Genomic DNA, 14,033 nt, shown 5'->3' on the forward strand with positions numbered 1-14,033 from the left:
TCAATTATATCTGTGCATACTGCAACATCCACATAAACAAGGTATTTAGTCCAGCATTTCCCCAATTGAAGATATTTTGTATTTAGATGCTATTATTGATTAAGACTCATACTAAATATATTTATCTGCTTGCTTCAACCAGTATAACAGTAAAAAGTTACTAGAAAAAACTCATTCTGAATTAGGATTTGGTGTACAGTATGTTTGCTGAATTCTGCCCCCTCCCCCTTTTTTTTCTTTTTTTCCCATTCATCTCATGTTCTCCTTCTGGTTCTTTTCTTTTTTGGTGGAGTTTCTTTCTAAAATCAGTTTAAGGACATTTTTTTCATTGTCAGGAATTAAGTTAGAAACTTGGAGCCTCACGTTGGTATTTTGGAGTTATAAATCAACTGGTCTGGTGTCATTTGCCTATCTAAGGCCTGGTCTACACTGGGGGGTGGGGGATCGACCTAAGATACGCAACTTCAGCTGCGAGAATAGCATAGCTGAAGCCAACGTATCTTAGGTTGACTTACCTCGTGTCCTCACTGTGCGGGGTCAACTGCCGCTGCTCCCCCGTCGACTCCGCTTCCGTCTCTCGCCGCGTTGGAGTACAGGAGTCGACGGCAGAGTGATCAGGAATCGATTTATCGCATCTACACTAGATGCGATAAATCGATCCCTGCTAGATCGATCACCACCCGCCAATCCGGCGGGTAGTGTAGACGTACCCTAACAGTGGATAGATAGACAGGCTCAACAACCTATTTTATTAAACATCTGCTAACAGTGGATGATGGTTAGTTACCTACCCAAAGACCTAGTATGCTACACAGACTGGGAATGTACAGTGCCTGGCTCAGCAGGGCTGAAGCCTCCAAACACTACTACAATACAGACAGTAATAGATGAACAATGGCCAATTTTGTCAAACATGTTTTTTCAAAAAAACCTTAGGCTGTGTCCACTTTACTGCTATTAAGACCCAACTGTTCATCCATTTCTGAAATACTTAGGAAGAGAGCTATGCCATGTCTGCCAGATATTTGGAGATATATAGGCAGTGTGGTAGAGGGGACTCAGCTGACAAATGGGCAACGGCAAAGAATGTTTGTTCCGGTATTGCATAGAAAACATCAGAGGGGAAAACAGACATTTTCTCATTAGCATATGTGGAGCTCATGCATCTTCAGCAAGCTGTTACCCATGAAGGCTATTTACTGCTACTTTGAACCTTCTAGGCTTCATGATGACTGAAAATTCAAGGCATTTAAAAGCATTTTTTCTACCTCCTTTTTCAAGAAGCCTATGGTTCACTCAGCAACCTATACAACTCAGTCAGATAAATCTGCACTGTACTGTGGAAGATATGGTCCTCCCGGGAAGCCGGCTCCTAGGAGAGCCTGAACTATAACTCCCATAGGCAATATTCTAGGAAAATGCAATTTAATGCTAATCTGACTCAAAGGAAGCCTTCTGAGTCCTTTCAACATAAGAAAACATTTTGATTTTAGGAATCTCAAAATGTTTTGATCAAAAAGATTGAAATGAAAAGCTCTGACATTTAAAAAAATTCTATTCAGAATTTGTTCTGTGAAAAATTTTGAAATTTCAACTTTTCATCTAATTGCAGAATGAAAACTAACATGGGACTTTCCTGCAGGACTGAAATTACAAATTTAACTCAGCTGTAGTAGATATCATTGTCTCACTTGGGACCACTTTGTTCCCTTGTACAGATACTGTATTGAACCTCTTTCTGACAATGTGCAGTAAGAGCTGGGATAGGATTTCCAGGTAACAGTTTAGAGAGTTTACTCTGTTCTTTACATGAATAAATCTTTGAGGGGTTATCTGTGTTTATTTTCAACTCAAGTTATAACAGCGTCTAATACAATTGAGCGGCCTTTGCTACAACTCTGCTGTCCAAATCTCTCTTCCCCTTAGGATGAAGTTCATTAAAAGTGAATGTCACATAATTTACCCTCAGTTCCATGGTTGCAACTATGATTTAAAATCAATGGGAGTGGCAAATGTGTAGCTAAGGGGCAGCGGGCCTCAAACGTATCAATTTGAACAGTGTCAATTGTTTATTTAGACCACTGTGAACACCCCACTTAATAAGGTGATAAAAGAACTGATATTGGTAGAGAAAAGCAATCAGAGTGACTTCTAACATTAAGTTGTACATGAATTCCACCATTTCAAAAATATAGGCCATGCTTACCTTGCCCAACAGCAGAATGTATTGTTTCCATATCAGTTTTTGTCTTTGACCTTCCTGGCGTACTCAGCATTTTTTCCCAAACCAAAGTTACATCTTTCAAGCACGGAGTGATTTCTTCATAATCAAGTTTCAGACGCCTGTTCAGCAAATCGTTTTCAGAAGCTAGGAAATGATATTAACAGTGTACCAGTTAAGATTGTACAATACTATCGAACAGATTCACTTACAGAGGGCCTTATCATGCAAACGTCCACGCAGATGCCTGTCTACATCACTGAAGATGTAGCACTTTTGACAAGCTCCGTAAGAATTTCAGGATGCTTTTTTTTTTAAACTGTTCTAGTTGTGCAGTTCTGTTGGAAGCCATTCTGTTAAAATCCATTCCGCATGGCAGCTCAGATGAAGAGCCTTACAACTAGTCAAATCTTTAAAACTGAAAGAGACACTGAAGATGGTTAATGAAACAGGCAAGATTGTTAAAGACAATTTTGATTTTTCCTCTTCACAAAAAGGATTTAGTGTAAACAAGACCAAAACTGAACATGAGATATAAAAGTAACGTAGTCTGCCCCTTTGTAAGCTACCCTCCCTTTTGACTCAGAATTATCGAGGAGTATAGCTGTTTATTAGGAGTAGAACACAGTTACAACACTGAGCACATGCCATAATAAAAGTCTGTGGCAAGTCTACTGAGAATTTTAGGGATATCAATTTTTAAAGGGGGATCAGGGAGTCAGCTGATTTTGTTGGAGGATGGTGGTGATATGGTCACAGCCTTTGCACATGTGAGAAAGTGAGCAGAAGCACTATTTTGACCATGTGAAGGCTTGGGGAGACCCTAGAAATGCAAGAGAGGCAAGAGGAGATAAAGGATATGTCTACACTGCAGACACCCACTCTGGTTTGTGGGGCGCGGGCTAATTGCGGTGTCAGCAGGATCCTAGTGCCTGGGCTACAACCCAAGCCTGAATATCTACATCACAATTAAACAGTCCCTTAGCCTGAGCCCCTTAGCCCGAGTCAGCTGGCACAGGCCAGCCTCAGGGTTTTAATTGCTGTGCAGGCATACCCAAAGAGGAATGAGGATTTAAAGTGTTAAAAAAATTAACTCATTAAATCCCAAGCAGGTCTCCTGAGTTGAAACCATGTTTAAAAAGTTCTGTGTCATAAAGTTTCCATCACTTTAATGATGTTTGTGTGATATATGCACAATACCTTGTTGCTGTGACGATGCATTACTGTAATGCATTACAGTGTACTGTCATTCTGAGGACATATTATTACCATACATCAGAAGACTACTGTCACTTTGATGATTTAATACCATAATGCTTCACCAAAACAACACTCCTATTTATCACTGTGTTGAGACAATCTAAGTTAAAAGGACAAAGTAACTTTTTAATAGTTTAACTCTCCATTGTTAAAGCTGTTTATACAAATTTAAGTCTTATTTTGCTGGTTTTTCCTCTCTTCCATTTACGGTAGAGCTGTAGTTAGTAATATAATAGTAATATTAACAATACTTTAAAAAAAATAATTTACAGAATCTCTGATCATGCCAAAATACTTTGTGTAACAGCATTATTGACCGTGTCATTACAGCTCTGGGCATAGTTTGCTATACAACTTCTGCCACTGAAGTTTTTAAAGCACTGATTTTTGTGGGCCACATGAAGCAAGGGCTATTTTTCAATTTGTCAGAAAGGAATGGTAAACTGGATATAGTTAGAAAATTTTCACCTTTAAATTATATAATGATTCAGGCCCCAATCCTGCCAGCATTTATCACGTGAACAACTCAGTGGAATTACTCGTGTGAGTTAAATTATGAGGATTTTGCAGGATCAGGGCCTTTTAGTTTCCCAATGAATCAATTTGTAGGCCTTTTGTGACATTTCATTAATCTGAATAACTAAATCCTTGAAATTTATTTAAATTTTTTTTTGTTCCTAAATCCATTTTGAGGTAATATGTTTCCTGGAAAGTAAATTAAAGGCATCAGCAGAGACTTTAATCACTGCAGTGTTTTCCAAGGCAAGCGAGCTCACCTTATGACTTAGTTTACTGGGGCTTAGGCAAGCAAAAGTAACCAGTGAATTCAGCTGTTTTGTTTCACATCCCACACTAGTATGATATACTCTTCTAGAATGCTATCTGGCCTTAGAAGCACAGATTGCAGCACTAAATACTGAATTCAGAGTGTGTAGAAAGATTACGCAAACTAAACAGTTATACTCATGGCAATCCAATGCACAACACTGAATTCCCACTTCTGTTTCAGCTATGTGGTTTTTCCTCCTCCCAAGTTAACAACGTAGGAATTTACAAAATTAAAAACTAAAATGCTTCATCCTTACTGGATATCATTATAATGACCACCATTTTCCAGATGGATAAACCGAGTCACAGGGACATCACAGACTAGATTTACAAAGGCATGTGCCTAAAGATGCTGATAGACACCTTACAAAAACACCTAAATGGGTTAGGCACTTAACTCCCATTGAGTTAGGTGCCTAACCTGTTTATGTACATCTGTAAATCCCACTGGGTACCTGACTGCATCTTTAGGCGCTTAAATACCTTTATAAAGACAGCTCCAAGTGACGTGCCCAAACCTTTGATGATGTCAAATATGAAATTGCTTAACATTAATCTTCAAGGTAACTGACTGCAATTATGATGAGAACTAACATGAGGATTAGTGGTATAGTTTACTATATGCTTCTAATCTCAGTCTGTTACCCTAAACTTACTGATAAGGAACCTCTATGTTACCATACTCAAAAGTCCTTAAGATTGATTTGTTTTAGGATTTGACATGATGATGCATTCTTACTGGTTTCACTGATTTGTATTTGTGGTTGTATCCCTCTAATACTAGAGGGAAAAGAAATTCTAACTAGAAATTATTATTTAAAATGTTTGTAAGAGGTCACTTTTTTCATGTTTGTCTGTTTCCAAATCACAGTTGCCAACTTTCACATGGTAAATAAGCACCCCAACTTTCACAATAAATCAAAAATCAAGCTAAACCCATTTCAAAACAAGGCCAAAACAAGCCAACCCCTAAGAACCCCAACACTCTATGTGAGTAGATCCCCACAGCGCGCAGTCTGGGATTGTGATAGGCCCACTGTGCACCCTGTCTCTCTTCCCCCCTTGCCCCTGCTTTCCTCTGCTTGCTGGGAGCCAATCAAAAAACAGAAGCAACAAGCTACAACAAGCAACAAGCTAGAAGCCAAAAACTTGCCAACAAGCAACTCACAAGCCAACTAAGCCAAAAACAAGCCAAATTTCTGAGGTTTTTTTTGTGGGTTTGGCATGTCTCTTCCACATATCCATCCTGCTGTGCCAAAGGTATGGTTAAAAAACCCAAACATAAATTTTATCCAGAATTTTCTTTTAATGTACCAGAGATTTGATTCTGAGTAAAGGAATAATCATTTATTACTTTTTAAATAAAGTGAAACAGACTTTCACTTTACACTCTACAAGGCATTTTAAACACAATGACAAGGGTCATGTTTATTAATCTGCCTTTTCTGGCTGGCTTAGTGCTGGAATTCTGCTTTTGGTACCGCCTCTGCCTTTAAAGTCAACTGTTACTGGTATCCAGTATTTCATGCCTAGGGTCAGGGCCAATCAGAGCGGGGGAACCAGGAGGGCCATTTGGCCTGGGCCTCAAGCTCAAAGGGAGACTCAAATTTAGACACTTATTAATGTTTTGGCATTTGATAAGTTTCACAACTTATTTTTATGAGCATCCCTATTGAACCAGAAAAGCATTTGTTAAATAAAAAATTATTCAAACTATGTCTCACTCTTTTTTGGTGCCTTATTTTGTTTTCATGTGTTGTCATTTTTTATTTTTTATTATGGCTGGGGGCTTCAAAAGCTGGAAGTGGCCTGGACCTCTCTGGACCTCTGAGAGGGCCTGCCCAGGGTCATAAAAAGTTGGCTCAGGAATGGAATTACAACCACAAAACAAAGGACACATCTACATGGGGACTTTTGGTGAGAAGCCACGAGAGGAGTGAGTGAAATTAGGATACAGAAAGAAACCCTAAAGATTAAAAGAAAGCAGTGCACCTTTGTTTTTGTAATGCTTGGCTGCAAATTAAAAAAAAAAAAGTCTTACTCCTTAACTGCTCGTCTTCTCTTTCCTCCTCTTCACATTGCCATCGTTTACCTTCAGTACTGCTGAAAGTAAGGCTTCAAAGAATCTAACCTCATGTGACCTCACTCTTCAATTTCTGCAGTCTGGAGATGTCCCTCCTTCAAATGATGAGACTTTTGCAGTGAACACAAGTAGTGCTAGTGACAACGGAGGTTTGTGCAGAGAATAACATACAAATAATGTGATTTATTCTCCTCTAGGTCTGCGCACCTACCTATCCAGACTGAAGGGAAAAAAATGGTCTGTTGCTATGTTAGCCAGGACTACTCCTTTCAGATCAGTATTTAGACTCTCCGTACTGGTATGTTCAACAAATATGCAATATGTAATTAGAGGTGAGCCAAACTACTATAGCAAAATTAGAATTGGGTACTATACATGTTGACCTTTCTGTAGGACGAGAATTAGGCACTTTCGGGTTAAACAAGTTCAGATGCATTATAGTTACACTTCTATTGAAGTGTGATTTATCTACACATTCTTGGTAGGACATGTCATAAAGTATACCCTGATGTTCCAACATCTTTTTTACTACAAATTGCTCTATGCTTGAACATTGAATTAAAAGAATTACAGCACCAATTATGTGTCAGCTTAGAAAGTGACTCTATATCTCTAAATAAATGCAACTCCACTCAACAGACGACCCAACTTGTTCACATTTTCTTCAAGTCAAAAAGAATATCATATAAAAAAACCAAAACATAAGGCCCCTGGTTTTCCTACATGAAGATAATTTTAAAATAAGCATCGCACTAGCAGCTTGCATTAGAGCTGATGGGCAAACTGTTAGTCACTTTTTGTTTGTCTTTTGCAATTAACAGTATTATCTGGTACTTGAACATTTGGAAGCATAATTTTACCTGGCTGTTCAACGTACAGAATGCCCATGGAAGTCAATGGTAGTGGTATGCAAAGATTGAGGGTAGGATACACCCTTAGTAAGTGAGAACGCCTGGACAGCAACAGTAAATATTTAAATGTGAAATAATGTATCAAGAGATAAAGATGGTAAGTAGTGAATATTATACTGCACATTTAATATTAGCACTTTTACTGCTTAATTTAGTAGTAGTCAAAATGAACGTATTCTGTGCTTATTGAAACATTATTGCATATTAAAATATTTACTGTTAGTTCCCAAAGATGAAAACCCCTGAATATGTGGCTGATAAAAAAGCAAGCCTGCTAAAACATGTTCTCACATGCTTTTCAAAACATGTGTGTCACGGGCTGGTTCCTTTGTATAACAGCAACTCAGAGCACTTCTTGAAATTTATCTGCCTGTAAGGAAGAAAAAAAAGCAATTCCAAGATACACGTGCTCCTGTTTCTTTTAAAGACTTGTTTCTTTCATTTATTGACAAGTTTCAGACATACCGATCTTTAGTGTATTTGTGGTTGTTTAGTAATTAGTGTCTATTTTCTCTAGACAGAGTGCTGATCAACATCTGACTAAGCTTATTTTCTTATTTTCATAGATATAAGTGTCACACGGTGATTTAACACGTTATCCGTGGATTTCATGTGGGTTTCACTTTGAAGGTGAAAGAGGCAAGAAATAAACCATCGGAGTATTTAAAAAAAGAGAAAAAATATACTTTTTAATGTTAAGTCCCATAGAACTGAAAAAACCTTAGGTTCCCACATGTTCAGAAATTCCCACAGCAACTGCATAATACAGCTACCAGCTAAAGTTCTAATTGGAAGTTTTATAAATCTCTGCCTGAGTTGAGCTTCCATACTACACAAAATCTTTCAGAACTAGTGAAGAACTACCTAAACCAACCTTCCCTGGCTGGGCTAATCTTTCAAGACTAGACTCCCAGGCTGCGCTAGGTCTTTCAAGAACGGAACAAATCTTTCGGGTTCGGCAGGCCTTTGCCTGAGCCAGGCTTCCAAGCTAACTTCAGTCCTAGGCTGACTTCAGAAATTGGAGCAGGAGTTTGCCTAAGCTAAGCTTCCAGGCTAGACTTGACACTTTCAAAGCTGGGACAAGCTTTGTAGCTCCTTAACCCCACCCCCCATTAAACTCCAACCCATCAGCCAATGACCACTCCATCACAGCTACCCAGGACAACGGATAACATTGTTAAAAGTGACTCAGGTACCTAAGTCCCATTGTTAGAAGTCACTTGGGCTGATTTTTCAAGGGCACAAATGGCACTTAGGTGCCTACCTCTCACTGAAAGTCAATGGGAGTTAGGTGCTAAGTGTACTTTTGAAAATCTACCCCCAAGTCAAGACTGAAAATGGGACACAGGCACTTTTGAAAATTTTACCCTAGATCTCAATATTCTGACTTTGTAGTGAGACACCAAATTAAGTCAACCTGATTTTAATACCAACAACCTGATCCTTAAAACAAGAAGGGCTAATAATGGAATGAAGTAGATTCTTTCTAAAAAAGGTAACGCAAGTACAGAAACACAAGTAGATGCTTAAGGAAATACAACACAGTGCACATCATAAAGGGCAATCATCCATTCAGATTTCAAGGTACCACAGAAACCTGCACCCAGGTTTCACTGTCCCCTAAGAGCTTTTGCTCAGCTTTGAAAGAGGATTCCATTCAGTACTACTGCAGTTCCTACAACCCTAGGCCTCTTTCTATACAGTTGTCCGCCTTGACAGACAACCCTTCCTCTCCACACATCTTACTCAGAGATTTATCCAGGGGTGTGTGGGGGAGGGGCAGGAGTAACCTGTCCTTCCTCACACATTATCTTGGTACCAGGTGCTCCCTCCCTCAGAAGTCTTCAGAGGATTATCGTGGCCACGCTCACCATTAGTGTCTTTGACAGGGCTAAGAGGCTCTCCTCCTCTAAATCCCAAACGGTCTTTGGACTCCCTCTCATCTCACCTCAAATCAGAGAGGAGTGACCAACCCAACAAATAAAATTTAATCTTGGGCTTTCTGTAAAATGGAGGACATGGAGAATAGGGAAAGAAATTAATAGGAAGGCCAGAACCTCATCTATTTAAGTAACCATTAACATTTTTTACAAAATACAAAATTTTACAAAATACAAAATAGGATCTATTCAAAATTTTTACTAACCTTGCAACTTTTGATTTTCCTTTTCCATTCTGAGGAGCAGTATCTGTTGAAGAATGGCTTTCTGCCACAGTTCTCGAAGCTCCCGAGTTGTCCGTTTCCTGTCTTCTTTCACTGGCCCAAAGGGGCCATCTTCACAAACTGGTTCTAACGGGGACCTGGGTGGAAGATCTCCCAATTCAGAGTAATCTTTAAGAGACAGAAATGAGCATTACCCATTTAGATTTCACAGTTAAACAAAAGGGCACATTTTCAAAGGCCCAGTAGCCACTTGTGCACATGTAAAAAATGTACTATGTATGCATCTAAACTGTGTACACTGTAACCTACGCATAAGCAGTCTCAATAGTCTAAACACCTATTGAAGTGCAAGTGGAACCAATAGATTTTGCACATGCAAGTGTTAATATTTGTGTGTATAGGTGCTTAACTATTGAAGTACTGGTGTAGGTATTCGAATATCTGAAGCGCACACAGAGGCATATTTGCACTCGCAGGTGTACAGAACATTGGACACTTGTGTCAAGAGAATGCCTAGCATAGCCCTTTTGTAAATCTATCTTTTGTTCCCAGGATAGGGCTAAATTATTTAAACAATGCATTTGTATTGGAAACCTAAAACTGGAATTTCATGCTTAATTGGACATGCAAAACTTGCATTGTGCCCATATCTGTATCTTCTATCTACTCAGTCAGATTCAGGCTCTCTTTCCTTAACTTCAGATCAATTAAAAAGAAATCCTGGCAGGTACATTTTCACTTTCTTGATGACAAAAATTACAGTCTTAGGTTTCACTGAGATCTGTCATTAAAGCTTTGACTTTTCTCCACTCCTGGAAGTTACTGTCTCTTGGGGGAGGGAGGAGGGAGGCAGAGGGGCGGGAAATCCATGTGTTTAGGCACGGTTGTTATCAAATGTAAATTTAAAGTCTCCACACTCTTAACCCATCTTTATTCTTTCTTCATGTGTCTCTCTCTCATCCAGTTTGAACACCATCCAATCTAAACATGTTTAATCCAGGTGCTGATATTGGCCATTTGTATCAATGGGAGTTTTCAGACACTGACTTCAGGGGAAGCAAAACTGGAGAAATATGGGCCTGATTTCTGCCTTATGAAATTTCAGTTCCAGCATTTTATTACTGATAATATCTTTCTGTTCCCAGTATTTCCTGTCTGTTGGAAATAGCGCTGAATACCATTCTGCAGTGGTTAAGAACTATTTTATCTCACAGTTTGAGTACTGTACTTATACCATATAATCCTGTTTCTTCAATGGGCTCTATGCGAGCAGACCACATGTAGCCCCATTGACTCTGTGTAAGTGCAGGGTTCCAGCCATACACAGCTCATCTTACTTATCTATTAGAAATTCTAATCAATAAACCACAAATTTTCAGGAGATCAGATGCACTAATTAATAGGCCAGACAGTTCAGGATGCTAGCTGTTTGTTTATTATTACTTGACATATTTTACATTTGTGCAAATAAAATATGGGACTCCATTCAGGAAAAATTATAAACAGCCCAGTATCAATTCCATAGACACCACGGATACAAAACACACTTCTCCCTCCCTCTCCTTTTAAAATAGGCTTGGTAACATAAAAACGTAAGAACAGCCATACTGAATCAGACCAAAAGGTCCATCTAGCCCAGTATCCTGTCTTCTGACAGTGGCCACAGCCAGGTGCCCCAAAGGGAATGAACAGAACAGGTTATCATCAAGTGATCCATCCCCTATCATCCATTCCCAGCTTCTGGCAAGCAGAGACTAGGGACGCCATTGATGGACCTATCCTCCATGAACTTATCTAGTTCTTTTTTGAACCCTGTTCTAGTCTTGGCCTTCACAAGATCCTCTGACAAGGAGTTTCACAGACTGACTGTGCATTGTACATTTTCGTATTTCCTTCTCTTCCTCCCAGCTAATACTCCAGACTGAAATAAATTACCGGTAATTTACCAAAGAACAGACATAGCACAAGCAGTAGATGGGCCAGATTCTCTAATACAATAGACACTCACTAGAGCGCGCAGCACTAGAGCGCGGATCCGCATATAGCATGGTCGTGGCGATGGATCCCAAATTTAAATATTTAAATTCGGATCCATGGTAACGCAGTCCCCACGTACGGATCCCGAGCCCCGCATTCTAGCGAGGGCCCGGTGTACCTCCCTGCCCATGTCTCTCAACTCTGACCTAGAGGAATTCAACTTTGAGGGTTGAAACTGTTCTTCAGACACATGCAGTCAGTCCTTGACCACTTGGCTGAGACCTCCAAGAAGGGAACTAAGGGTGAAAAGGTAGAGATTTTTGGTGATGTGCAGAATTGTCCCTTAGGAACCTGACAATAACATATCCTCATAGAAGAATTATGTTTTCATGAGGGATCTGTTGGTGGAGTGAAGACATAAACCAGGTCAAGGAGAGGAATCTGAGCATAATCATTAGCTTTATCCTCAACTCTAGTAGCATGCTGCTCAAGTTAGTACTATCTGGTGGTGAAAAAGGAGGCCCAAAGTTATACCCCTTTACAGCACCTTTATCTGGGTACCTCAGGGCTGTTCTCTAAGTTATACTGGCTTGTATCCACCCTACAGCAGCACTTATGCCAGCCAAGGAGTGCTGTAGCACCTCCCTTACCCAACACACTCCCTATGCCAGAGGGAGCGGAGCTGGCAGAGAAATGGCTTTGCCAGGCAAAATTTCACCAGCTGCCAGTTTAGGGCAGCTTGCAGCTCTTTTGCACCACTGGAGTGACTCAAAGGATCTGTAGCAGAGGCCAGAGACTGGCCCATTATTTCTCAAAACTATAAAGACATTAAAACCACATACTTATCCAGTGGCCTGCTAAGTAAAGCTTTATAACAGGACACTTCAATAAATTACAGAAGCATACGCTAGCTATTGAAAGCTGGTGTGTCTCGGAGATTTTAAAATAATCAAAATTAGTATATAAAAAAATAGCTAAACTAGGTTTGACACAGAAAACACACAAACCTTAAACTGCATAAGCACAGCACCTTAAACCTTAAACTGCATAAACACAGCACCAATACAGTTCATAATACAGTGGGATGAATACCAGTTTCCAATGTAAATATTCAGTAATGTAGTCATGAACCCCTACAACTAATGCAAACAGAACAACATTCAAGAAGTGTTTGTTCTAGCTTCTAGCTTTTCTGTCACGTTACCTTTCCCTTTCACCAAATTTTTCACTTATGATTGTTTACTTAAATACCTTTTGCAGTAAGTCAAGCATGCAAATAGCCCACTTAAAAAATTCATTATAGTAGAACTCTTAAATCGGTCACAGAATAAAAAAAAAAAAAGCATCATGAGAATATAAGAGGAATTATTCTTTATTTTTAGCGAAACATTGAACAATATTGTTCCTTATCAAAATAAGTACTTAGCTTTTTTGGTTTTGTTTTGTAACTCCTGCTACAACAACATCAGTAATTAATTTCATCTGTCAATCCTCTCTATATAGAGATTTAATTTCACCCATCCACTGATGTGTAGCCATCTTATATTGCTACACTGATGGACTCATTAGCCTTAGATGTATGCAGTATCTAGAGGAAAAATAACTCATTTCCCCCCCAATGTGTCATGTTTCCCATGCATAGTTGTGGCTGAAAATATATATCTCTTTATCCCAAGTTCCAACTATAAGGCCGTCTCCATGGGACTTTTCCCTTCAGCCAAACAGAATGGCTGCACACCCTATCCCAAGGGAAGAGCCAGGTGACTCTGTGGCTACATATGTAAGGAAATGCTCTGCTCTAAAAGTAGTAAAGTAGACCCAAACCCTACTCTACCCAGTCAAGGCCAAGTACCTCTGTGCATATTATTTCAAACTAGCTCCTAGGCAGGGGACATTCCTGAAAGCAGATATTCTCAATGGTAGTTCAGAGGGCCACTTTTTTTTTTTTTTAATAAAATTGGCTACGGCAACATACATTTGAAATTAAAAACACAAAGGTTATGTCTACACTGCAATTAAAAACCCACAGCTGGCCTGTGCCAGCTGACTTGGGCTCAGGGGGCTCGGGCTAAGGAACTGTTTAATTGCGCTGCAGACATTTGCGCTCAGGTTAGAGCCTGGACTCTAGGGCCCTGTGAGGTGGGAGTGTCCCAGAGTTCGGGCCGAGCCCAAGTCATCTGGCACAGGCCAGACATGCGTGTCTAATTGCAGTGTAGACCTGGCCACAGCAATTCTCTCCTTCTAGAAGTTAATTAAATAGAAAGGTTTTCAGCATTTTAAATTCCGTTTGGAAAGCCACTACCTTGACCTCTCAGTCTCTAAGTAGCCAGTCTTCTCTCACTTGCCCACAGGCACTCCCTCTGAACTTGGAAATTCACTCATAACTGACTTGTTCAACTTCTGACTTCTGCTTTTATAAACTGTATCACTGTCAGTCTCTCCTCCCAAAGAGTCAGAGACAAAAGGGCTTGTGCAAACACCACCTATTCCACCACACAGTGCTTATGCAGTATTACCTGAAGTTCAAGATCTAAACAGAGATGTATGTAGTAACAACAGAAAGTAGAGGATTGGAACTAGAGACACCTT

At 39.7% G+C, this 14,033-nt stretch overlaps 1 protein-coding gene across 3 annotated transcripts in view; it reads right to left on the minus strand.

Annotated features, from left to right (window-relative positions):
* TBC1D1 (TBC1 domain family member 1) overlaps window positions 1-14,033 on the minus strand; it is a 205,463-nt gene that overhangs the window by 46,872 nt on the left and 144,558 nt on the right. For all 3 annotated transcript variants that reach the window (XM_073342291.1, XM_073342290.1, XM_073342288.1), the window contains 2 exons: window positions 9,450-9,635; window positions 2,207-2,368 (listed from right to left, as the gene is read on the minus strand). In XM_073342291.1, coding sequence (XP_073198392.1) covers window positions 2,207-2,368; window positions 9,450-9,635 — 348 coding nt within the window. The remainder of the gene's footprint in view (window positions 1-2,206; window positions 2,369-9,449; window positions 9,636-14,033) is intronic.

Source organism: Lepidochelys kempii, chromosome 4, assembly GCF_965140265.1.
Source record: "Lepidochelys kempii isolate rLepKem1 chromosome 4, rLepKem1.hap2, whole genome shotgun sequence".
Lineage (NCBI taxonomy): Eukaryota > Metazoa > Chordata > Testudines > Cheloniidae > Lepidochelys > Lepidochelys kempii.